This window comes from Centroberyx gerrardi, chromosome 14 (assembly GCF_048128805.1).
Source record: "Centroberyx gerrardi isolate f3 chromosome 14, fCenGer3.hap1.cur.20231027, whole genome shotgun sequence".
Classification (NCBI taxonomy): Eukaryota; Metazoa; Chordata; class Actinopteri; order Beryciformes; family Berycidae; genus Centroberyx; species Centroberyx gerrardi.
Window position 1 is genome coordinate 29,839,221 of NC_136010.1, and position 27,138 is coordinate 29,866,358.

The following is a 27,138-nucleotide window of genomic DNA, read 5'->3' on the forward strand; positions in this document are numbered from 1 at the left end:
TTATATGCACCAGTTTGTGTAACCTTAGAATGCATAGGAGGGGTCAAGTGGCATTGAGCCTCTGTTTAGACATTGCAACAGTTGAAGGAATCTTTCTATAACATATTATATCTGACTATTTGCGCATTACTTTTTTTTTAATGAAGTTTACAAAAAACATAATAACCTCATATCACTGGCAAAGAATCAGAATTTTATGTAACACCATATTGCACTTTTGAAACAATTCTTCTTATTTGTATTTAGGTCCACTCTAAGGGTGTGCGAGTATACTGGTTTCACAGTATACCACAATAAAAGTTGTAGTGCAGCACAGTGCTGTTGTCTTCATCATCTGTGTTATTTGGCATAGCCGTTCCATCTGTTGAACAAATGTGACGTTTTTTTGTTTTTCTGATTATCAGTGGAGGTCAATGCAGCACTCAGTGTGGTGGCTAATAACTAATGAAAAATGTTAATGTTTTCTACTTCTAAAAAGTGAGTTGGTGTAGGCCTTGATTACTTTTTTGTAAAATGGCAAATGGCTTATGTTGATCTATGATCAATCAATTTCAGTATCCTACAGTAGATTGCTGATCACATGGTATTCATCATCCAACAGCAAACCGGTACTTACATTTAGAATGTTATAATATAGGCTATACATGGCCCTGATGTTGTATGGGGGGTTCTCCTCAATGTCTTTCGAGAGAAGAGTTGTGTGCTGATTGCACAAAGTCTTCGAGTGAATGCCGCAAGACTAAACCTGTCCACATTTTCATTCTTAGGTTCATTCTCTCGCTCTCGTGCTGAACAAGAAAACCAACGAGCTTGCCAAAGCAAGTGTTTCCAAATTATCTGCTCATCTGGAAATGTTGGGTGTGTATAAAAATAACATAGAATAAATAAGATACCCCCTGCATACACAAAACTATTTATTTTATATAAATTGGTGAAATTATTCCAAAATTGATAAATTGAGATTTCATGTCGTTACACTATGTCTAACATTTCAGATGGTGACCTGGCATTGCAAGGGAGTCTGGGAAGTTTGTCTTTGAGTGACCTAACCCCACATGGTGACCTCTACCGGGAGCGCTTCACCACACGGGGAGGGGAGGCCCTGGTTTTCAACATCCATAAGTATGCATTGCTGAGTTTTCTGAAGAGACAATTATTTGATACATTAGTGTGAAGAGTTGATGAATCATTCGCAGATGAATGAGGTTTACCAGATCTGATGTAACTATCAGTTGTGCAATTTAGGGTGAGGGTATGTAGAATGTAGTGTATGTAGAATCCTAGCTTGGGTGTCAGAGGAAAGATGGGGTGAGTGAGAGCGGGTATGTCATTGGGGTTATCAAGTAGCTATAGTGGTTATGATGACCACCACACCTCTGTGACCACACACAGTTTTGCTACCAGTGTGATTTTATTTCATGAACAATAGTTCCACCTGGCAAGTGTAAAATGGACAAGAAGTTGATTATAACCATTCACAGCTTCCCTACTCTCTACAAGTTTGATTTGAAAGACTACAGAAATAAACATCTCAAAATCTATGCATGGTAAGCCCTGAACTAATTTATTATTATTTATTAACTTATTTATTTATTTGGATTTATGCCACCAAATTAGTGGCCTTGCTGCAAGCAAGCACACTTACGTTGTAGTACACATTGTAGTACATTGTAGTACACCCTAGCAACCACCTAGTAACACCCTAGCAACCACCTAGTACACCCTAGTAACCACCTAGTACACCCTAGCAACCACCTAGTACAGCCTAGCAACCACCTAGTAACACTCTAGCAACCATTATATAGTACCTATACACAACTGCTACTACTACTTTCTGTGACTACTACTACTAAAAGTGCAACGACTACTACTGCTACTTCTAGTGTTACAATTACTCGTACTATTGTCACTACTGCTGCCACCTGTATTACTACTACTGCAAATAGTACTGAAACTACTTCTACTGCTACTACTTTTTTTTTTTTTCACTTTATTTAAGCAGGAAGTCTCATTGAGATCAAGATCTCTTTTCCAAGAGAGACCTGCTTACAACAGAACAGATATAAAAAGAGACATGCAAGTTCATTCATACATTGCTACACAGCAAACAATCAGCAATCAAACACAAATCAGTGGAAACAGTTATAGACAATGTTAGGAAAATCACAGATTAAGAATTTGAACTTCTCTAAAGAAACAAGGGATTCTAATTTCAAAGACCTTTGCAAATCATTCCATTTGTAAGGCGCAGAGTATCGAAAACCATTTTTGGTTTACTACTACTGCAACTACTGACTAGAACAACTAACTCTTCTACTACTACTACTATAACTGCTACAACTACTACTGCTGCTAGTACCGTACTACTACTATTACTGCTGCTACTACTACTGCTGCTACCTGTCTATCTAATGGACATGTCTAACTGACCTGTCTAACGTAGGTATTGTTATACTTCCAGCTGCTTGGAGCAAGCCCACACAGTTTCTCCAGGAACTGTTTTTCTAGTTGGCACTTGCTAGCTAGCTATTTCAACTCATGAAAATAATGTAACATTATGAAAGGCAATACCAAATCAAAAATACGCAATCTGTTCAGAACTTTGTAGCTGGAGAGACCACTAAATAGATGCAATTGGAGCCTCTCGCACCGCTCACAGTCGGTCACAATAGACCGACTCATCACACAAGTGGCTCGCAGTGTTTACAAACAGTTATTACATCTAGTTGGCAACATTACACCTAATAATTGGAATTTAATATTATGATAGTAACACAGGAATACTGGATATTCTGATGAGATGGAATTATGATATATTAAAAATAAATAAATAAATAAATTGGACATATAAAGGTTCACTGCTGTAATCCCGTACCTCAACTTGACTAGTGCCTGTTCAAGCTCCATACAGTTTCTAGTTGACATTATAGGCTGGGGTGGGTATGATATACAAGAGCAGCAACAAAATGTACATGTAACACAAGAAGCACTTTTAATATGTTATTGTGTCAGTTTGGGAGGTCTGTTCTTTGGTGAGACTGTCTGATATTGTGATAGGCTGTAACATGAATCTATGTATGAAAAAACACAGACAGTATCTGTTTTGTTAACCTTTCCATTCTCTTCCATCTAGATATGGCGAGCCTGATCCTTACCTGGAGCGGGAATTTGACATCAAGGTGTCTTTGCAGATGGCCTCGGTGCAGTATGTCCACACCCAGCGCTTCCAGGCCGAGGTGGTGGCCTTCATTCAGCACTTCACCCAGCTACAGGACGTCCTAGGCAGGCAGAGGGCCGCGATGGAGGGCCAAGCTGTGAGTGCTGCCTATGGATTCTTTTTGCCTTGTTTGATTTTCCCCAGTTTGCCCTAAGCGGATCTTTTCAGGTCTACAGTATGATGGGGCCTGATTCAGTCATGCGGGTCTTCAACAGATTGAGATCCACTGTCCTACAAGGAATCTGTGTTTTTCATCATATTCCCTCCTCTTGTGGTTACTCGTAGTATTGCATTTGCATTGTTAGTTCGAGCCTACTGTCTCATTGGTTGTTCTGGTCACATGATCAGGAAGCCATGCGATCAGATTGCATGACATGAAAGTCACGCAAAGACATGAAAATTCCTTATCATGTCTTTCTGCTGAGGCGTTGCCTTTAAATAGTATGTGCCTTTTTATTCAGTTTTGCTTTGGACGATTGAATCGGAAACTTGCCCTCGGCTCATTAATTGGGAAAAACACAGATACCCATGTTCTCCTCTTCCTCTCTCTACCCTTTTCTTCTTCCTCTTCCCACCCTTTTCCCTTCTTTTCCTTTCTCTGCCCCTTTCTTCTTCCTCTCTCTACCCTCCTCATCTTCCTCTCTCTACCCTCCTCCTCTTCCTCTCTCTACCCCTTTCTGCTCCTCTTCCTCTCCGTTCTCTTCCTCCTCCTTCCTCCCCGCAGGTTCGGGAGCATCCTCAGCGGGCCTCCCGGGTTCTCCTGGACATCCAGGCCGGCGCTCCGGTGCTCCTCATCCCGGAGAGCTCCCGTTCACCACGGGTCATCGTGGCCAATCTGGGCCAGCTGCGGGTGCGCAACTCCTTTCTGCCCGCGGGCACCCATGGGACATTCTCCCTCCAAGATAAGGTAGAGAAACTCACCATGGCACATGCCTTTTTCCCTTCTCTGGTGAGTCCCGCTGCCACACCGTCTGTCCATGCAGTACCCCGCCCCCTCCTTCCCTTCCCTCTGCTGCCGCCTAACAGTGCCGTATTCATTTACGCATTTTACACTATTACATAAGTTTTAAAAGATTAGGTTAAGATAAGGTTGTTGTATCCTCTTAGAGTTTCAGCCGATAAGGTCTACCCCACTACCAACATTACCAGCTAACCCCCCTGCAAAAGCCAGGGAAAACCCTGCTGCTAATAAAACAGATCATTTGGTATCACCTGACCCAGATCAAAGAAACTTAGTAATGAGGGAAATGCTTGATGAATACAGCGCTCCCTAAGGTTTTACTGATGATGATGATGAAGTATGGTTCCATGGCCGACTAAACCTTGTCAACTAAACTCTGTTATTGTCTTTGTTTTTGTGTAGGCATTCATTTCTCCAAAATGTTTTTAATGTGCTATGTGTTAGAGAAAGTTGTGTGATTTAGAAGGGAAGAGAGAGTAGGTTTTGTTGTATTGGTATTTCATCTGCATCTTGTGTTTTCTGTCAAGAATTTGATATTGCATGCAAATTCATACAAGGATCCATCCCATTACAAGGTACAAGGGCATGCTTTTGCTTTGGTTTGGTAAAGGGTTGTCACGATACCACAGTTTTACTTAACTATATTATCCTAGACCAAGTATCACGATACTAAGTAGTATCACGATAACACACCAAAGACATAACTACTTATTGATTGAACATTCAGAGTTTGGAGCCAGTCTAGTTGCAGAAGCAGGCTAATGGTAAGCTATCCAGCTTTTTTTGTAAGTTGATCTTGGAAAACATTTGATTCTTTTTCATATGCTACTTCTCCCAGTATGGACCATGAATTTAGATACAGTACATTACTTTTAATGCTCCAATATTTCAGAATCTCTGGTAATACAGGTTGAAAGGGTTTGGTATCACAATGCTTTAGTAGTATTGAACTATTGTGCAGCCCCAGTTTGGAGTTTGTCTATCTGTGATTGGTTGTGTGATGGACTGGGCATTCTACTGAAACTGGTTTTGCATGTATAGTTTAAAGGAATACACCAACTTTTTAAGCTCCTTGATCAAGTTTGCATTGTACAACCAGAACAGTTCCACCTCTGCATATCTATTATTTAGTGTGCTGTGATGCATATGCTAATGTTTTTGAGAAGAAGCTATGCCATCTTTGCCCATCCACTAAATGAATACAGTGTGAAAAAGCGCAAGCATGCACTGATCAGAGAGCTTTTCGGCAAAAGTCGGTGCATTTCTTTAATACAGTCTGATCTTCAAATATCAGTTTCCATTGCATTTTATTTTGCCTTCATTGGCAATATATGTGCTTTTCCCAGTGTTTGACCAACTGGATCAAAATATTCAAAAATATGATGCAATGGTTCAACTGTTTTCTCATGTAAAAGGCAGACCTATTGTTTCAGTTGCAACAGGGGAAAACACAAACTCACTGCTGTGTTGAATTGTTTGTTCTGGCTTAGGAGATGATGAGATAATATGAATCAGTTGTTACATTTTTTAAAGGGGCATTAAGTACATTATGACCTTTATCAACTTCTTTCGCCAACCAGTAGGAATTGCAACAACATTGCTAGAACTTATCTCCTCATATACTCTTGCATAGCCCCAACCCTTCCATTCCAATTCATTATTTTCACATTAGAGATGTGTGAATTAGCTAATTAGAGCAGAGATCCAACAGAAAATACTGTGCTGTTATTTGCTTTTTTGTCTGGAGAACAAGACATTTTTTTGTCTTTTTTTGTTTTTTAGTCTTTGTTTTGGTTGCACTTCTCCTACGGACCTGTCAGTAAGACTACCCAGAAATCAACTCTGCACCTGGCCAAGTACTTGTGTCATTGGTATTGATCAAAAACCCTATCAAACCCTCCACAGATATGTTACAGTCATTTTGTGCTATGGGGCAGTAAAATCCCTACTTATTGGCCCTTTAAATATGTGAATACTTTGTATTTCTTTAGACATGATGATCATTGTATAATGTCATTCACGCATTGCTCACTTGACTTTACTGATGGCCAACTGTGTGTCCCTTTTCTTTTCTCTCCAAAGGAGCGTGTACGGAGTGCAGCAGGGAGGAGTAGTGAGGAGGAGAAGCCTAGAGCCTCCCCCTCCAGCTCCTCCTCCACCTCAGGCTTCACCCTTGGCAGGCCGCAGCCCCCAGAAATGGGGAGAGTCCCTGATGAGGTTGGCCATCACAGCCCAGGTTAGCACTCACTATTTCTTCATGTGTTCTTAACTGGTATGAACACCAGTAGGTAAATTATGGCAAAGAGTGCAGACAAGTCCATGATGCTTAGCTAAAGTTACAGGGACTGGAACAGGATTTGTTTTGACTCCCTACCTGCCGCTAAAAAGTTTACAAAACGCCTGCTTGTGAGTCCGTGTGACTTTTACTTCCAAGCCCTGGTTTGCTTGTCATTGGGCAGTATGAACCTAAATGAACCAAATACACAAATCAAACAAAGTAACCTTTTCCATGGTTCGGAAAAAGAAAACAAACTATAGGTGTGATGCACCCTAAATTTGTGAAGAAGATAATTTTTCTATAACCTGCCAGCAGAGGTGGGGACTTGAGTCACATGACTTGGACTTGAGTCAGACTCGAGTTACAATTTGAATTGCTTGAGACTTGACTTGATGCATGAAGCGAATACTTGAGACTTGACTTGGGTTCTGGTGACTTGGGACTTGACTTGAAAGTCTTGATAAAACTGAATTTAAATTCTGTTTTCTGAATTTGTATGGAATTATTGAATTTATTGAAGTTGAAACTGATTATAGAAATTAAACTCATGATGCTCTTACCAAGTTTTTATCCTATTAAAACCATATTGCATTGAAATGTCCTAGATATTTAGTTTTCTTTAAGATATTAAATTGATGCTGGACTCCTGATTTGTTCTGACTTGACTTGCTGTTCTACATTTAGACTTGAGACTTGACATTAAAGGGTAACTTCGGTATTTTTCAACCTGGACCCTATTTTCCCAACTTTTTGTGTCAAAGTAACTAATGGGGACAACAATTTTTGAAATTGGTCCAGTATTGAGCGAGATCGCGTCAGCCGTCAGCCGTGAAACGAGCTGCAATGTAATCCGACGGGGCAAATCGCACCGTCAGTGTACGTCCACTAAAAGTGCTTGTTTTTGCCACTGACAGGCTCAGATTGTTATTATAAGTGTCTGACAACATCTGTGTGTAACTTCCTGCAACAACTCAACTCTCGCGAGACTTGGTTACACACAGACCGGATCAAGCAAAAGGTAAAGAAAAACGTTTCATTTCTCTGTAGGGTCCTTTCCATAATGTTGTCAGACACTTATAATAACAATCTGAGCCTGTCAGTGGCAAAAACAAGCACTTTTAGTGGACGTACATTGACGGTGCGATTTGCCCCGTTGGATTACATTGCAGCTTGTTTCGCGGCTGCTGGCGATGCGATCTCGCTCAATACTGGACCAATTTCAAAAATTGTTGTCCCCTTTAGTCACTTAGACACAAAAAGATTGGTTGAAAGAGGTTGAAAAATACCGAAGTTACCCTTTAATGACATGGACTTGACTTGGAATTGACTTGGTAATCTACATTTAGACTTAAGACTTGACATTAATGACATGGACTTGACTTGGAATTGACTTGGTAATCTACATAATCGACTTGTGCCTCAAGACTTGAGACTCACTTGGGATTCGAGCAAAGTTGACTTGGTCACACCTCTGCCTACCAGTGGTCTAAGTTTTCAAAATATCTTCCATTTTACTGGACAACACAACAAAGACTAGATGAAGGCTACTTTACCTCCTATAAAAACTGTTGTTTTGTTTTTTCCATTAGAAGACCATGTGTGCCTGTTGGACTGCATTGCCCTGGACCTGCAGGAGATGGATATCTTTGCTGCGGAGCGTTTACCCTGTCAGCCGTGGGACAGTGGTGGGAAGCCTCCTGACTGCTCAGACCTGATCTTCCCTTCTTACGCTGTCCGCCGCACCGGAGACAACCTTCTGAAGGAACGCTGCCGCCTCAAGCTCAAAGTGGAACGCAACCTGGACAAGTGAGCTCTGCGTTTTTTTTATTTGCTTGATCAAAATTCAGGGTTTCCACAGGTCCTGAAAAGTCTGAAATAGTTAAAGTTGTTAGTTTAAACAGTATTAAAATGTCTGAAATAAGATTTTGAAAATCTAGCACTGATTTATAGATCCAATAAATTTATTTTACTAAACAGTAAGTCGGTTAGTCAGTAGTTTGGGGTCAGGCGTCCAAAATTATTGAAATCTACTTTTCTCCATTTGAGATCTGACATTCTTCTGTTGTGAAATGGGCAGCAAATTTAGTTGCTTTAATTTGAATTGATTTCTGACATTACATAGTGCAATTCTGATATGAAAGCTTGTTTTAGCCTGGTATCAGCCTATTATGCAATACTAAAGCCACGTTCATACTATTCAGCTTTTTATGTCCCGTCACCATGGTACAGTACATGGTATGTGTAGTACTGTAACTACTTAATGCTTTCAGATATGGAGTTCATATTGATACCACCCACGTGTTATGTGAAGACACGCATGTTGACATAGAAAAATTTGCTAATTAAGGCTGGACGGAAAGCAGCTGCTTAAGAAAGGCACTCGGCCTGGTTTCTTTTTAGTCACACTTTCTGAAGTTGAGAATAGTTCAACTTTTTACGTGAAACCACGTGACGTGGACCGCCTTTTTGATGAGCTGACTAATCATAATGAAGAAGTGGGGTTCCACAGTATGTAGGCAGCTGACGGTTTACTACAACAATAACCAAAATGGAAGTGGAGAAAGTGGCAGTAGAAAAGTTGGTAGTTGTTAATCTGATGGGAGTGCATTGGCTGTGTTGTGAGAGGTTCTGCTAAGTGTCTGAGAGTCAGACATAAGTACTGTTTGCTGATAATGGGTGTGCACTGCGTGACCCGCTTTTCATTATCGGCAGAAAATGTGGTTGAGACGGTGCTTTTTCTACAAGAAAGCAGAAAAGTGTGAATGCACCCTAATGTCGGTACTGATGCATCCCTAGGTGCATACCTTATCCCAAACCTATGTCTATGTTCCTTGATGTTGGCAGGGAGCTGAGCCATGCGGTGCCAGACATGTCTATCCATGGCAGCCTGTCATCAGTGCACTGCTCTCTGGACCTGGAGCACTACCAGCTGATCAGAGGGCTGCTGGAGAACAACCTGGGCGAGCCCATCGAAGAGTTCCTCCGGCCCTACAACCTGCAGGACCCCAGCAGCTACGTGAGGAACCACACAACCACACACTCGCTCTGTCCATCCTCTGTGGTTCTATATCTAACTCTGTCTCTTCATTCATTTTGGGCTGTCTTTGGTAACACCTTACAATAAACATCATAAATAAATGGTGAATTAATCACTTAATATTATTATTTAACAGCTAAGTAACAGCTAATTGATGATTAGTGAATTTCCTACATTGTTTACTAATAAATAGTAAATGATATAGTCACATTATTTAATCATCAATTAATGGCATTTTAATAAAGCACTTAATCATTTGTATGTTGTATCATAACTGTTAGGAAATTGAAGCAATGATTTTTAATTGCCTTAGTTCACAATTTCTTTGTCATTTTATCCAAGAAAAAACACTTTTAAATACTTCGTCAAGTATTCAAAAGTAATTAACAAATAATTTGTAAAATATAAATAAGCATTATATGGACCCCTGTTATAAAGTTGCAACCAATGTTTACAATGCATACAGGTTATATTTACTATGCACATAGGTTATCGGCCAAAAAAATGTTCATTTATGTTTTACAAACCACTTATTAACAGTTTACTACTAGTAATACTAGTATAGTATCTTCATTTCCTATTCCAATGACAAAGTTGATCTCAGTAGCTCTCTGACTAGCTGTTGTTTGTCTTTCTGCCTGGCAGACGGTGTTGAGCGGTGACGTATATACCAGCCTGTCCTTCCTGGTGGACATGATGGATGTTAGTCTGGAGCTCCTGGACAGCCCCCAAGCAACCGGACACAAACGCTCACTAGCTAGGTGGGCTTGTAGGCCGCGTTGGAATATCATGTTGTTTTTGAAAAAAAAGCTGAAATTGATAATATGCACTACATAAATGGGGATAAATGTTGCAGAAACTACCACTGTCGAAAAATGTCCCTCTTCTTTCCTCCTGTACTTTTTACTAATTTTCTTAAATCCCACATTAGTTGAGGCCTTGATAATACTTGCGAGCTTGTGACCGGAAGGTCGTCGGTTCAATCCCCCGGACCGGCAGAATAAATCTGGGTGGAGAAAGTGAAAAGCAGCGCTTGCCCCTCCCTCATTACCACCACTGAGGTGCCCTTGAGCAAGGCCCTTAACCCCAACCGCTCCAGTGGAGCTGCTCAGTGGCAGCAGATCAGACTGTGGTTGTACTGGTCAGCTTCCAGGTGTGAATGTGTGTGTGAATGTGATCAGGGCGTTCCTGAAAAAGAGAGCATTGCTCTCAGTGAAACTCCCCTGAATAAATAAAAGATGAATACTTGTCAAGAATGTCTTTGATAAAATTGCCTTATAAAGCGTCTACATCAACTTAGCCTCACTCTCTGCCATTGTGGACATATTTGTCGAGTGCTGTTTTATTGCACAGCCAAGACTGACATGAGTCTTGGCTTGGGCTGGGATATTATCGAATATCGGCCCAAGCAAAGACTCATGTCAGTCTTGGCTGTGCAATAGAACAGCACTCGACAAATATGTCCACAGTGGCAGAGAGTGAGGCTGAACTGATCAAAGGTGTAGAAAGGAGTTGAAATAAAAAAGTGATAATCCGCGAGATTGTCATTCTTTTGATATTGTCTTCATCTTTGTTGTTAAGCAGTCACTGATGTGGTGTTTCTGCACTGCATATTCTAGAGATCACCTGTCAATCAAACAGTGTGACCAGTACTGTGATGTCTTTTTCCTTGGATATTCTGTTTTAAAGTTTGATTTTCTCTAGATAGCGGGCTTTTCTTTATCTGTTCAGCCATGGTGGCTATTGCTGCTCATGCTAAGTATTAGGGCTGCCCCCGACCAAAGATTTTCCTAGTCGACTAGTAGTCGTTAGTTCAAGCCATTAGTCGACTAGTCGTCGCACGTTTATGATATTAATTTAATTATTTAAATATATATTTTTTGAAGAAACACACCCAAGTCGCGGCTTCTCGCGGTCAGAAACACCGGTGAAATACACTGTGGTTCACCCAAAAAAAACACACAATAGGCGTAGGCTATCAGTCGCTTGCTTTGAGCCCCGCTGCTGCACAGAGCGCTGTTCGCTTGTTTATTCAAATTTTATTAATATTGAACGTGTCGCGTGTCCAAATTGCAGCAAATCAGACACTGCACGTCCTTGGGTCTCCAGCAATACACCCACCAAGTGTGAAGTAGATCGGACGAACGGTTGTCGAGATATGCGAAGGACACACACACACACATACATACACACAGATACATGCATACAGACAGACAGACAGAGAGACAGACAGAGATTCCTTGCTTTGTAGTTTGATGGCATCAAAATCTCACTCCAGCCAGGTACCCAAAGTTGGCAACCCTGGTCTAATAACTTTTTAACGACAAGGCGCAGCTCCCGAATGGAGTTTGAGGGTTTTTTTGACCAATTGAACTGACCAATGAAAACTTGGTCGATTAAGACTCTTCTCATCGACTAACGTTTGGTCGACTATTAGGGGGCAGCCCTACTAAGTATCCAGTTCTTCTGTTTATTCCAGACAAACTGCAAACTGTTGCTGCTGCTGGAAATGTAAAATGCATAACATCTTGTGTGCCTGAGGACATTTATTTATATGAATATCCCAGATTTAACGGTAACTATTTTAGGCTCCATTTCTTAAATAACTTACACACTTCTTTTTCTCTTGCTAAGGTTTGATTTCATGAAATCCAAGCTACTCTTTGAGAGTTACTCCAATGGCTCCAAGTCTGTCAACCTAGTTTCTCACTCCCTGCTGGCATATGACACTCGATACACTGGGCCGAGCAAAAACGCTGGTGCAGACGGCAGGGCCAGGCACAATGTCTTCGACTGCATCCTCCAACCCTCCAAAACAGGCACCAACCGGGCAACACTGCAGCTGGAACTGCATTACAGGTATCATTAGTCACCTTTAGGTGATTTTCAGGGGTAACCAGGCACATCGAACATTTCACAATATAGTTAAAGATATAGAGAGTGTTTTTATAGTGTTGGACAGTAAACAATGGGTTACTATCCATTTTAGTACTTCCTCAATTCCTCAATTCTTTCAGGATTCTTTTTCCCCACAACACTGCAGACGTATTTCTCTTAGATACCTAAATTGCTGTTTTCCACATCCCCGCAGGTCCACACGTGACTCCTCCTCCTTCACGGTGGTCCTCAACAATCTGAGGGTCTTCCTTATCTTCGACTGGCTCCAGCTGGTGCGCGACTTCCTGCGGGTTCCAGTGGAGAGGGGGTCGGCCGGTGCCCAGCCTTGCCAGCGCTGGCCCAGCAGCACCAGCGACTCGGGCGCCGCTGCCGCCACCGCCACCGCCACCACTGGGGCCGTCATGCCGAAGACGGTCAAGAGCGGCGTGGTCACCAAGAGGTCCACGGTGCCGGTCACCCAGGACCACTGCTTGGAGGTTAAGATCAATGTCACAGGTCAGAGAAGGATGCCCAAGCATGGAGAAGATAGAAATGGTAGTCGTTTTGATGACAGTAACCCCTGAAAGTTTACCATCATGGGAAGTAGGGGTGCAACGGATCACAAAACTCACGGTTCGGATCGTATCACGGTTTTGAGTCACGGATTGGATCATTTTTCGGATCAGCAAAAAAAAAAAAATTTAATTTAAAAATGTGCTACTTTGGCTCTGATGTAGCCGCCTCTCTCTGTCTGTAGTCACCACTCTGTAGTCTCGCTCAATGTCCCGCCCACAGCACTATCTGATTGGTTACATGTCACGAGTAATAGCCTATCAACACTGAAGGCTATGCCACAGACAGGCAAAGAGACTGGAGCTTCTCCGAGCGGAGCTGTGTGTCGAAGGGAGGGCAGCATATTGCCGAAGTTGCAATAAACATCACAATCTTGTGATCTATTTCAATGATGACAACCATGCTCAGTTTCCCAGTTACACCACTGAAAATGCCCGAAGTCATAGCCTACGGGATTTCACTCAATGGAGGCGAAAGCGATGGCTTTTAAATCAGTCGCTCTTCCATTTTTTTTCTTCCCTAACGCAATCATTGCGCTACAGAGTAAAACACAGCATGCATCTGTCTTGTCTGTATCTTTTCACTGCAACTCTGCATCGAGATTTAGGGAATTATTACTTTAAAAAATAACAGCGGCAGTAAAACTGTATTTCACACTATGATGGTTAAACTTTGCAATTAATCCGCGGTTCACATGCGTGCCGAACCGTGGTGGGGGATCCGTATGGATCACGGATCAACTATGGTCCGTTACACCACTAATGGGAAGTGGTTGCAAAAATATGGAATAAAACATGGAAGAGCATCGTCAGCTGCAGTGCCAAATGGAGTGCCCTGTTTTTATGGAAGCTTATGAAAGCAACATAGGAGAAGCAAATAATCACGAGAGCAGGAGGAATTCTAATACTGAACAAAGAGTCTGACAAAATAAATCTGTTCCGGCTCTGTGTAGCAGGAAAGATCTTCCTCAGTTTTACGACACGGAGGTTAACTACTTGGAAAGGAACCAGCTACTGGACACATCAGTGCAAAAAGTAGGAATACCAGTCTTCCCGGGGTTTAGAAAACACAAGCATGATTTGGTACAAACTTTGAAAAGCCAAACATCTCCATATTGTCCTTCTAGACCTGGACAAGGCATTTATCTCGGTACAACATGACATTCTGTAGGTAGCATCTGCTTTCTATAACTACCAAATGTCATCAGAAATCTAGTTAAAGCTTATTTTCAGAAAATTCAAATATATTTCACAACATTTATCTGCTCTAACCCCTTTTTCTCTAACATCCAAGCTAGGTTTCTGCGTAGGTGCTCACCCAAAATGACAGAAGGAATAGTTCCATAGTGGTGTATTCGTAAATGTCTGTATGTAGAGACGCATGTCAAATTCAAATACCAATTCACATGGATGTGGCCTCATCCCTGAAATGCAATGACAGTGTGTTTTACTTTGTTTTTTTATGATGTTAAATGTTGTTGTTTGGTCTTCAGGCACAGAGTTTGTGGTTGTGGAGGACTCGTCCTGTCTGGATACCAATGCTATCATTCTGAAGGGCACCACAGTTCTCACCTACAAACCCCGTCTGCTAGACAGACCCTTCTCTGGCAGCCTTGCTGGAATAGAGGTGACATCTCTCTCTCACCATCATAGCACTAATAGCCAATACAGCATCCAAATCACATTGTTGAATTTTATTTGAATTCAATTTAAAAAAAAAAAATTTCCCCCCACAAATAGAATGAAAGTTGAATCCATCCTTATTTCATGACCTGCACATTTCATTTATTTGATCAGTGCAGATTTTCTGAAGTACCTTTGCATCTTCCAGGTGTTCTCCTGTCGGCTGGGCAGCGAGCAGGAGACCGCGCTGTCTATCATCGACCCGGTCAACGTTCAGGTGGAGCTGTGCGGGAGCCCGACATACCAGAGCAGCTCGGGCCTACTGGACGCCTTCAACATGGAGGACTTCCCACCACTGCTGGAGGTCAGAGGTTATGGCTCAATCCAGATGCAATAAGCTGAACCTGTAGCAGTCGCTGTGGGAAACTGGATCATTGCAGCAGCAAAAGATCAGGATATAGATAAGAATAGAGCGAATGGAAAATATTGGATATGTACAACAACTAATTATAACAAAACAAACATGTTACAGATGATGCAACAGATAGAGCATATTAAAGCTAAAGGTCAGCGGCTTTTTCATGCCAATACTGAACTTCTATTGACTTGAAAAGATTGTCTCTGTGTTCAAATGTATGAGGCAATTCTCATCACTTTCAATCTAAGTCATTTACACAAACACAAGATATTTTGGCAAGACTTTAGAAACCTTTTCAAGTCATCAAAGTACAAGTCAAAGTCAAGTCCCAAGTCAGCAGTATTCTCTTCATGCATTAAGTCAAGTTTCAAGCAATTCAAACTGTGACTCGAGTCCAAGTCATGTGACTCGAATCCCCACCTCTGGTTTTTACATGTATATCTTGGCTAGTGCATCTTTCTCAGTCTACCATCTTTGTTAACTAAGACATTTTAGTTTTGTGAGTGTTCTTCGATTAGAGGAAGCCAGGTCCTCAAGTGTGCCTGTGGTTCCTTGACAGATCCAGTTCCCTGCACTCGACATTCGTCTGTCCTACAATGACATTCAGCTTTTCCTGGCCATCGCCAAGTCCATCCCTACTGCCGGCGCTCCGCCGCCCAGCAACTCTGCCAGCACTTCTACGGCCAGCACCGAGCCGCCTGCTACACCAAAAGACATCTTCAGGCACAAGACTGAGGCCCTGATAGGTATGTATAGTCTACCTCACCTAGTCCGTTTTTGTATCGGGGAACAGAGCGATATGCATCATTGCATAACTATTCCATTGCAGTCAGCAGGGTTAGTCTGATATTGGTTTGCCTATAGATCAGTCCGATATTGGGCTTTTATTAAAAATTGAATATCGGCAAGTAATTGTCGTCCGCCTCTGATATAATGGATATGATGCAGTTTGTTTGATTACACCTTTTTTTTTATCAATACTACACTGTCATTAAAACCCTTACAATACAATTTGATTAGATTCTGCATAATTATGCATGACTCTGTACAACTTTGTCCTCCCCGACAAGAATAAAATTCATGGGAAAGACTGAATACTTGCAAGTTTTTGCAATTTTTTGGCACAAAATAGTTTCAGTCCAAATATTGGCCATAATATATATAATATAGGCCAATATACTGGCCTTCAAAAAACGACCAAACCCTGGAATCAGTCTGGATAAATCCTGAATTTTTTAAAAATTATTAGTTGTTTATTATTAGTAGTTAATTATAGTTGGTCAGTTTTTAAGCGACTCACTTATTTATCTATGTGTTGGGTTTGGGCAACAATGTTCATCGACTTCCATTCCTTTTGGATGTTCATTCACTTTCGATCACTTATATCTGTGGCAGTTATCTCTACTGATCAGTAGATGGCGCTATCTCCGTAGCATTTAGCATAATTCAGGTCGCTTTCCAAATTTTCATTGTTGTGTGTTTCGTGCTTGCTATTGTTGTTGGTCGCTTGGCTGACATACCTGTCATATGTTGCAGCAAGCATTTCATCTCAGGTTAGTACATACTATGGACATTATTATTACAGTTGTCAACTCTGACTCATCTTCCTTGACTAGGTTTTAACTTGGAGCTAAACACAGGTCTGTGTCAAAAGAAATAAAAAATGTACCGTATAATTTGTGGCAGACGTGAAGATTAATGATTAACAATGATTACTAATCTCTACTAATGTCAGTGTCCATGATTCATTGACATTTTATTGTTGTCGCTGCTGTTGTCGGCATGATTGATTGATTGATTGATCTCTCTCGGTTGATCAGGCGTAAGGGTTCCTTATGTGAAAAAGCTACTTGACAAGCTTTTCTGAATACAAGGATAGTTTTAATAGTAGCCTTAGATAAACAGGACCTGGAAACATTTCTAGTTTAAAATGAATCTTTTACAAAATAGAGAACAAATGATATGTTTGTATGACTATGTGGGGCATGCAATCAGAGGTCCCATTTATGACGGTATGCTTTGTATCCACAGAGGGCCAGCTGACCTGCTTGCAGGACCTTGGCTTCAGGAAAGAGGACTGCAAGAGAGCGCTGCTTCACTGTAAAGGTAAGTCAAGCCTTGAAACACGACTGTCCACAGGTTACCAGTACCACTTTCAGTTTACAAGTGCCTCCTATTTGGATATTTATTTTATGATATATTGAAATGTGATTGCCTTACATTTTTGGGGGTTTTGGGTGAACAATTAAGGCTTGATGATGAAGATAACATGAAACTTTAATGATTCCCATGGGGAAATTGGGTCGCTGCAGCAGTAAATTGTAATAGGATACAGCATGGTTACCCACTCCGGTCCTTGGAGCCCTGAGCACTGCTGATTGTTGAATATCTTTGCGTCTTCTAAATTATCTTTAGCCCATGAATAAAAAAGGTTCTGCATTGATTGAATTGCTTTTTCATCCGCTGTATTACAGTCGGAAGTCAATAAACATTCTGTTGTGTATAATCTAGGAGATAATGAGGTGAATATTGGACTGGATTTTTGGGTGAACTATCCCCTTAAGACAGTCCTCGATATTTTCCTATTCTGAATCTATTCAAAAATCATTTTACTATTTTGGTTGGTTTGGGTTAGCGTCATCAATAGGTTCTCCTTATCGCCCCTTTAGAAAGAAATATTGAAATTCTCTGATCTCATGTTTAGAGTGAATATCGGCCGATTTTGATGGCAGAAACGTGTGTGTTTGTGTGTGTGTGTGTGGCCACCAGGCCAGCTAGACCAGGCTGCCACATGGCTGCTGGAGAATGCCGAAACCATGGCGGGCCATCCCAGAGCCAGGGCCGACTCTGACTCCGGCAGCCACTCGGCACCTCTGTCCGGGGTGGAGGTCAAGGCCGAGAGCGTCTGCATCTGCTTCATTGATGACTGTCTGGACTGTGATATCCCATTGGCCGAGCTCACCTTCTCCAGTGAGTCTGTGATTCAGTTAGCCTAGAACTGTATTATACAACAAATGACTTGGTAATGTTCTTAATAACATTCTTAGTATTACTGCTTCAATGTCTAAAGTCTCAAGCTGATGTTGGTCTGATTTCCCCTTAAAACTGTTTCCTGTGGCAGGGCTGTATGTGCTGCAACGTATTGGTTCCACCCAGGAGGGCAACGCCAGCTTTACTCTGTCTGGAGACTACTACAACCGAGAGTTGTCAGGTAATATCATTTACTTACAGCAGCTACAGCAATGGATCCTAGGCTCCACCTACTGTTGAAAGCTTATGAACGTTCCCATTCAAGACCCCAAATGGCAAAAATGTTCATAGTGTAGCCTGTCCCAGTAGGATTTAATCGTAATACTCATTTTTAACGCTAGAATATTCTATCGTTAAAGTGAAAGCTACAGTTCGACAGTTCTACTTTTCGACACATACATGAAGGAGATTTGTGGAATTTCCTGCAAAGATAGCTAGATTTTAGATTAGTTTAAAAAATTAAGTTAAAAATTAAATTAAAAATTTAAAAAAAAAATAAGCATCAATTCATTCATTCATTGGCAAGAACGCAGAAATAAAGCAAATAGAAAGCACATATTCTGTGTGCTATATCTACCATATTATATGTATTGAAATTCCATGGCGTGGGGAGTATTTTGTTTTTTCAAAAACGGAGTATGAGCCGGGAAGTGAATTTGCAAAGCCAAAAATCTCAGCGCCTGGCCAAGTAATCAGTGAAATTTGGGTATTGATCAACAACCCTATCAACCCCGCAGACATACAGTATTATGGTCATTTTGAGTTATGGGGCAAAAAAAAATTTGCTAATTACCCCTTTAATTTCAGTCTTAAAGGTCCCATATCATGTAAAACTGGATTTCCCTTGCCTCTTTGATTATAAAGGAGTTGGATGTGCTATCTAAACATCGTGAAAGTATCAAAACGCACAGTCGGCAACTAAATCCACACAATCCATGTTAGGAAACCGAGCCTCTAAACCAGTCATTCCCAAAGACTGGGTCGCGACCCACAGGTGGGTCACCAAATAAATTTGCAGAATTTCTTCCATAGTCTTTTATTTAAGATTTATATCTGCAGTACACCTTTGAGCCACATGAGGGAGCTCGTTGGCATTTCTACCACACTCACGGTTTCCGCCAGACTCTGCAGCCAGCCACAAGAAATGAATGCTTGGCTAATAAAAAAGAAAGGCCCAGCTAAAGACCAGACTACAGCTAACATTAGCCAAACTACCGCCTGTGAGGGAAGCCAGCATGAGGATGGACGTGAACCGAGCCCTGCTACCGGTCACATTCAACCCGCTGATGACAGAAATTTGTCTTTTGTCTAATTTGTCTCATTTATAAAGTTAAAATGTGTATATTGTTTTACTGATGAGAGGAAATAAAAACAATGAGATAGCCTGTTAACTCCGCCTAAATGCATTTATTTGGTCTCATTTATAAAGTATTTAACATGTGTATATGTTTTCAACAACACGTGCATAAAACAAAGTTGTGATTTATCAAACGTATATCTCTTCGAAATGGCTGGTTTACCTATTCAAGATAATATAAGGTGATGGCAGTAAAAATGGTCAGGAACGTTAATTTATGCACAAATTCACTCTTCTCACGATTTATAGATGAGGCCTATTGTGAATTGGGTCGCGATGGTTTGTCATTTTTAAAAAGTGGGTCCCCAGAAAAAAAGTTTGGGAAACACTGCTCTAAACGAGCCGTGTGGACTTGCGTAACTTTGTGGCGTCACAAAGGTTCGCTCATTATCATTTTTGTAAGAAATAATAGAGTAACAAAGCATTTTTTTCAAAGCGGTTGAGCGGTTGTCATTGTTTATTACCAGAGAGTTTTCCCTGCCTCTCGCTGTCTGCAGCTGCCGGCTCTGTGGTGTCTCACGTTTCACTTGAAATGGTTAGCCAATCAGAACAGAGGGGCATTAATATTAATGAGCCTTAAAGACACAGGATCAAAGAGATGCTGGAAAATGAACGTGTAAAAATGGATTGACAGTGTTTTTGGTACATGACACCACACACACACAGCATTTAATGGATGTCAAGACATAAAATAAAACACTGTAAAGTGGAGAATATGGACCTTTAAATTTGATTTTGTGAAACCCACAGATACCCTAGGTTCAGTACTCTCTTTCTCACAGTTACCCCCTCACCCTTATCCTATCTCATCCACTGGTGTGTCTCAGTAGAAATCATCGCTTTTTGTGTGTGTGTGTGTGTGTATGTGTGTGTACCAGGCTGGGAGCCCTTCATCGAGCCCTGGCCTTGTTTCCTGACGTGGCAACAGCAGGCCGCCGGCCGCCTCCACCCTCCACGTCTCAAGATGGGAATCCGCGCCAAGCAGAGACTGGACATCAACATCACTTCTGTCCTGTTGGGTAAGTCACAGAGCCTCTCCACCTGTATTGATTATGTACAGTACCGTGCAAATGTCAGAGACCTCTCTGTCGTTTATTTAATTTCCAGTCAAAACGGCCATTAAGTGCAAGTTATTTATTTTTCAGTGTCAGAAAAAAATGCAGGAAACATACTGTATATTCAACATAAAATTGCACGAAAGCCTCCTCAGCTAAATATAATATCACATCTTTCAGTATTTACTGTGTCCACCTTTTGCCTTTATTACAGCTTCCATTCTTTTCAGGGGACTTTTTCAGATCTGGAGCAAGAGTGGAGCTTAATGTTTTTCCTATGTTTTTCTCTATTTTTATATCAAAGCTGCCGATAAGATATTTTGCGCAAATTTTCAAAATCTTTCCATTTTGCCATTTTCATGCCAAACAATTACAAGTATCAAGTGTTTCCCCCAGAATTTTAGACACTAAAACTCTCCATTGACTAAGGAAATTCTTCTTCTTAGGGTTTGCAGCTCTTTAAGGCAGGGCAACCCACCCCATTATATCCAACTGAAGGGGAAACTCTGGGATACATTACTGCCTTTAATTCATAAAGAATTGAATTACAAAAATATTATTGAAGAATTGAATGAATGCTCAAAGAAAATAATGTTTAATTCATATATACAGGCTTTTTATATAGTTGTGGTCTGGCAAAAACCTCCATCATATCGGATATCGACACTGACTGCTGATATCCAATAGTTAATAAAAAGAAAACTGCTTTCTGTGTATTGAAGTTCAAACAGTTTTAAACCCCAGTGTGTTTAAATGTCTCTTCATCTGCTCCTTCCAGAACAGTACAACACCACCAAAAGCTCCTGGTTGGCTGACTACTGTAAGGAGGAGGAACAAACTCCACAAACGTCGCCCGCCATGCCCTGGATGGGCTCCTCGGTCGACCCACCCGTCTTTGGGCAGAGTGAGTTCCAGCTATGCAACACACACCAGCACACACACTCCACTGGGTAGTGAAGCGCTTTTTCACAAAAATATTCTGTCAAAATATGATTTAAAATGTACCGCAGGGCACGTATGACACATATATCTGAATCAACTTTAATTAATGTCAATTCAAAAGCTAGTAAAATTTGCCTTGTGACTGTTAGAAACTTTTAGGCTTTGATGAATAAGGCCTCTGGTATCCTATATGTCTCTGTGGTAGCTGAATTTGCTATCATTTCTAACTAACATGCTAATGTGTCAGCGCAATCTGGATGACATTTCTAGATTTCTAAATTTATTAGGTTAGTATTACAGTTAGTATGACTACATTTAAAAAAAATCCCTAATAATAAACAGCATGGAGGAATTTTTTATCCAGAAGCCACAGTGTATCCCAAAATTTACCATCATCTCTCATGCTTTACCAGCCTACTAAGCTTTTATGGTTTTTATGGCTGGTAGAGGTTTGATAGGACAACCTTCTCATGCCAAAAGTTAGACATTGTTTGAATTTCGAAGAAAATGCACTTCTTGAATTGACTGAATAGAAAGTGGATTGAACCCAGTTCTGCCCCACATCATCTCTGAAGCTTATTTGTGACTACTTTGGTAGTCCAGCAACCATGTGTTCACACTGTGAGCAACTCGGTTGATAGGTCACTCTATGCTGACTAGTTGTGGGCGGTGTGAGAGGCTCTGATTGCATCTACAAAGTTTTGAACAGGCAAATCATGTATTTTTAGCTGTTTTGGTATTGCCTTTCATAACATTACATTGTTTTTATGAGTTAACATAGCTAGCAAGCACTGATTAGGTAGCATCATTTCAAACAGAAAACTTTCAATTCAAATTACTTAATCGACCCCAACATTGGATGCAACCATTCTCCAAGCATCAATTTTGAGATGTTTAATCCTGTAGTCTTTGAAATAAAAGTTGTGGAGAACTGGGAAGCTTTGAACGTCTGTAATCAACTTCTTGTCCATGTTCCACTTTTGCTCATGAAACAAAATCGTATCGGTAGGGAAATAAGCAAGCCCGGAAATCTGCTGTTGACAGCAGATGACCGCAAAATGTTAAGCCAAGTTTTTCTCAGCCAACGAGCTTGTTGACCTTCCACACATCTGCCGAGCTTCCCTGGTCGCTCAGCTTTATAGGAAATAAATGCACTTCCAGTGGCGTGTTGATCATGTTGCTTGCAGTGTGAACACACATTAATAGGGGGGCGAAACATCAATTACACTATCTATAAAGGTGTCTTTTTGCATCGGTCTGCTGATTGCCAACATAGTGTAACATAGAGTACAGATACCAGGATGTTGACCCTATAACCCTCTTGTGTGCTCCCTCTGCATGTGTATCTGTTCTGTAACTGTGTCTCTCTGCTGTCAGGTGCTCCTCTTGCCTACCTTAGAACTAGGAGCACAGCCAGCTTGACATGCCTTGAGCAACAGATTCACTCCAGAGGTACAGTCCAGAGTTCAGTCACCCAGACAGGTCTCCTCCGGCAGCAGAGCCAATATCAAATCCTTCATTCATTCCTGATGAATTATTCCCCCAAGAGTGCTTATACAGGTGGCAATTTTGGGGGGCAATGTAGATTGGCAGCATACCTACAGTAGCAAGAGGCAATAAAATGAGACCCAGTCAAAAATCTATTCAAATGTTTTCCTGGCAGCAAAATCTTCATATGTGATCAAAGCAGAGGTGTGACCAAGTCAACTTTGCTTGAGTCCCAAGTCGATAATAATCGATAAATTCAAGCATTCCATACAAATTCAGCAAATAGAATTTAAATTCAGTCGTCTGCTGGAACAAATCTCATCACTTTCAGTCTAAGTCATTTACACAAACACAAGATCTCAAGTCGAGACTTTAGAAACCTTTTCAAGTCATCAAAGTACAAGTCAGAGTCAAGTCCCAAGTCACCAGAACCCAAGTCAAGTCTCAAGTCTTCTCTTCATGCATCAAGTCAAGTCTCAAGCAATTCAAATTGTGACTCGAGTCTGACTCGAGTCCAAGTCATGTGTCCCCACCTCTAGATCAAAGCATTAGATTTCAACTGATATGGGTTTTTAAAGGCTGCGATCAGTACCCATATTTTTGGATTGGAGCTGCTGATAGCCAATATTTTGTGCCAATATTCAATATCTTTAAATCTGACCATGTGCATTACTGACTTTATAATAAAGGTAATAATTATAACTTTTATATTTTTATAGTACATTTCTAAGACAAAGTTGACAGAGCACTTCACAATCAAGACAAACAACAGGCACAGAAACAATGTTACACAGACACAGCCATCTGATTGAAGTGGGGGCAGAATAAAGACCCTTGTTAGGCTAAGGGGTCGTGTTGAGAGATTAGTATTTTTTGGGTTTGGTTTGGTTTCGATTATTTTACTCTGTGTCTGTGAATTTATAAAGAAATTACATTATTGCCCTCAGAAGAAGATGGTAGTGCTGCCCTGACGTAGATGTGTTGAATAGCTGTGTTCAAACTACAAATTTAAGCAATTGAAACAACTGAAAACTGAATTAAAAATTATTTAGCTGAAGTTGGTCAATTTTCTTTACCCGAAAAGTAGCCAAAATTTTGATTAATCTCTCAGCACTAGGAAGGGGTGGTGGGGTGGGGTGTCATACCACCAAACCAGTGTAGTAGAACAATAGTGGAATGGGGAATAAAACATAGACAATGTTATGAGGCAACAGAAATGGGCAGTAACGTCTTTAGGAGAGATAGGGGAGAAATTCCAATCAAAACACTTTTGGTCCTAACAGTTCCCTATGTTCACTTACTGAAAATGTTGTCAAAGCAGCAAGGGTTCATAAACCTTTTGAATTCAGGACTCAAAATGAGTAAATTTAGACCCAGATTCACTAAACGTTTGCACATGGAAGAGTGTGCTATATCATCAAAATGACCAAATTAGAAAGCCATGCTATTCGCTAACCATGCACGTTGGGCCTCATTCACAAAACTTTTCTTAAATTTTTGTTCTTAATAAACATGCCTAGGAAAACACCAATGTGAGATTCATGAAACGTGCACAGACAATCGATTTGTGTATCCGTATACTACTTACCAGCGGCACCCTGACCACACTGCAGTTCCGCAGCACCGAGTCATGGCTCCCTCTTGGCCAGTGAAAAACTACATTTAGGAGGTTTAGGTTGGTAATTGAATCCTATGGAGTGGTGTTGTTCGCGATTTAAATAGGGAAATGCTTTTGGAGTGCTTTGATGCGCACATATGTAGCCTACAGTCTATTGCTCCTATGATGTTTGGCAGGCCAACAATAGCATGGAAATCTCTTTTTATTTGAGTCTGTTCTACTGCAGAATATGAGACTGATATATTATGGTCCTCAGGCTGCTCCAGTAACGGCAAATGTGCCATTGTTGGAGTTGGCTGCACGCTCGTTGGTCTTTATATCATAATCGATCACTTTGGTCAATCAGCTAAATGTGTTTCCAATTGAATAGAATTGCCTATGAATTTGTTCAAGTAGGCATAGCTTTGTTAATATGCGTATTATCAGTAAGCACATTTTGTTGTTAATATGAGGTCTGTAATGTTTTCGCCTTGAGCCATCTGTCTGTCTGTTAGCAGGATAACTCCAAAACTTATGAACAGATTTACGTGAAACTTTGTGGAAAGTTTGGTCATGGGTCAAGGAAGAACTGATTAACTTTTCACACCAATTGGCCACAGGGGGCTTCTCATAAAAAGGCATTTAACTTCCGAGTGGATGTACATAACACCATCAAACTTTGTGTGCCTATCAGCAGACAGAAGAACAGGAAAACTCTCCATTATTGGACCAATCAAACAACATGGAGGCACCGGAGAGTTCATTTCCGGTTTAGACATAACCACCCTGACAATTTTTCCAAAACTTGGTCCAGTGGTAGAAAGGCAGCCCTAGCTGAATGGCCATGTGGTGTTGAGATAATCGGCTAAAATGCTTAAAAGTGGCTAGAATTTGAACAGGCATATCTCATGTCCTATTTCAGGTCCAGTCAGGAAAATGAAAAGTGCATCTCCTGATGTGAAACAAGTCGGTAATGTGGAATAGAAAAAATTATTAACTTTTGGCGGAGGTACGCGCTCTACTGAGTGCCATCTAGTTACTTAAAGTGACTTTGCATAAAGAATTAAACTTTCTGAGTAGAAACCTCTTTAGCTTATCTGCCCTCATGCATTTTACCAACCACACGTACATTTTGATCGTATCAAAATGCAATTCAGGTAAGAAAAAAAATGATAAATGCCAAAATGTTCTTGGAAACGTAAGTACACTTTAAGATGAAATCTGAGCATACTCATGTTTCGTGAATGAGTCCCAATGAGCGGAAAGCTACCTAACAGCACTGGTCAAAAAATCCTCTTTGCATCTGTCATGGTCAAACATATGTAAATTGTATTATTTTGTTCACATAATATTTATTTGTAGGTGAGGTGATGCAAATTAAGATTGCAGTCAATTCTCCAACACAACATCAACTCCCCCAGATCATTGTACCATATATACAATCCTTTGAAAGGTGGCGTTAAGACTTTGTGCATAGAGTTTGCCCGTTCAGAATGGAGAAGTGGGCAGCAAGTAAGGCAAATACTCCAATTATGAAGAGGTTTTAGGGTGTAAGGGTGCCAGTCTAGGTGGATTAGTCTCAAACCTGAAGCATGCAATTTATTCTTGCAATTGCTGATGAAGAGGGCTATTTGCTTGCACAGTGCTCATTTTAAGGGCTTGCTTGCACCACAGCTTGATTTTCAAAAAATCACAGTGAAGGAATAGAAAGATGAATAGGTGACAACTCTGTGCTCTTAGCTTAAGCAACAGCAGTGCAAAAAAATGCACAGATTTCCCTTGCAACACAGCCTCAGTGAATCTGGACCTTAGTTTTGAATGAGATCCTGGCTCATAAAAACAGACGCTTGTAATTTTGGGACCCAACCGCAACAGGCCTGCCACCCATTTGGACCCTGACCCATAGATTAAGAAATGCTGCTGTAAAGAATTCTTAAAACTGGAATGTAAAGGAATTGAAGGCAATACAGCAGGAGTCCTGTCTGGTGCTTGGGGCTACAGTTTGTTTAAATCTGCTGCACAACTGAATTATGTTGTAGACTACAAGTCAAATGTTCTCCCATAATAATCAGCTCCCGAAAAATGTTTTGGTGATACCAAAACTAACATAACGTAATTCTACCTCACTGGAACGTGACTTTGTTGGATTAAATGTTCAGTTGTGTTGCAGGTTTGACTGCCGATGACTGTAGTATTTAAAAGCTTATTAAGATAAGATAAGATAGTACTTCAATGTCTGTTTGCACAGAAATTTGTTCTGCATTTCATGCTCCAACAATCAGTTAAAAAAACAACCTCATCCCACATGGACAAACAACATAGACATCTGAAGTTTTGTTAGATTTCAAGCTAGTGCTAGCATTTCCCGTCTTTTCCTCTTTTTCAAGTTGTGTTTCAAAAGACCTGTTTGAGTTTATTTATGTTTTGTATTTTGTCTTATCGAAGGCAAACGTGTCATAAGAGCATGGTTCACCATTGTCATTTGTTTCCACTACATGGCCACTTGCCTTGGTGTGTGAGTCTAAAATTCACTTGTAATAAAACTCAGCTAATTCAACTGATGAGCATATCATTATGGCACAATAGTTATGTTTTGACTGTTGTGCATTGTGCAGCATTTGATATTGTGTGTAGTGTTTTATTACGGTTTGTTTTAATCAGTTAATTTTAGATTCCCATGGAATAT

General features: G+C 40.8%; 1 protein-coding gene across 1 annotated transcript in view; it reads left to right on the forward strand.

Moving 5' to 3' along the window:
• The window catches only part of vps13d (vacuolar protein sorting 13 homolog D), an 85,379-nt gene that overhangs the window by 25,504 nt on the left and 32,737 nt on the right, over positions 1 to 27,138 (forward strand). Inside the window, exons 22-39 of the mRNA XM_078288112.1 lie at positions 768 to 858; positions 996 to 1,122; positions 3,134 to 3,314; positions 3,942 to 4,124; positions 6,261 to 6,414; positions 8,046 to 8,262; positions 9,301 to 9,472; positions 10,139 to 10,254; positions 12,128 to 12,352; positions 12,585 to 12,886; positions 14,436 to 14,569; positions 14,774 to 14,929; positions 15,543 to 15,729; positions 17,015 to 17,089; positions 17,753 to 17,953; positions 18,105 to 18,194; positions 20,249 to 20,389; positions 21,204 to 21,329. Coding sequence (XP_078144238.1) covers positions 768 to 858; positions 996 to 1,122; positions 3,134 to 3,314; positions 3,942 to 4,124; positions 6,261 to 6,414; positions 8,046 to 8,262; positions 9,301 to 9,472; positions 10,139 to 10,254; positions 12,128 to 12,352; positions 12,585 to 12,886; positions 14,436 to 14,569; positions 14,774 to 14,929; positions 15,543 to 15,729; positions 17,015 to 17,089; positions 17,753 to 17,953; positions 18,105 to 18,194; positions 20,249 to 20,389; positions 21,204 to 21,329 — 2,878 coding nt within the window. The remainder of the gene's footprint in view (positions 1 to 767; positions 859 to 995; positions 1,123 to 3,133; positions 3,315 to 3,941; positions 4,125 to 6,260; positions 6,415 to 8,045; positions 8,263 to 9,300; positions 9,473 to 10,138; positions 10,255 to 12,127; positions 12,353 to 12,584; positions 12,887 to 14,435; positions 14,570 to 14,773; positions 14,930 to 15,542; positions 15,730 to 17,014; positions 17,090 to 17,752; positions 17,954 to 18,104; positions 18,195 to 20,248; positions 20,390 to 21,203; positions 21,330 to 27,138) is intronic.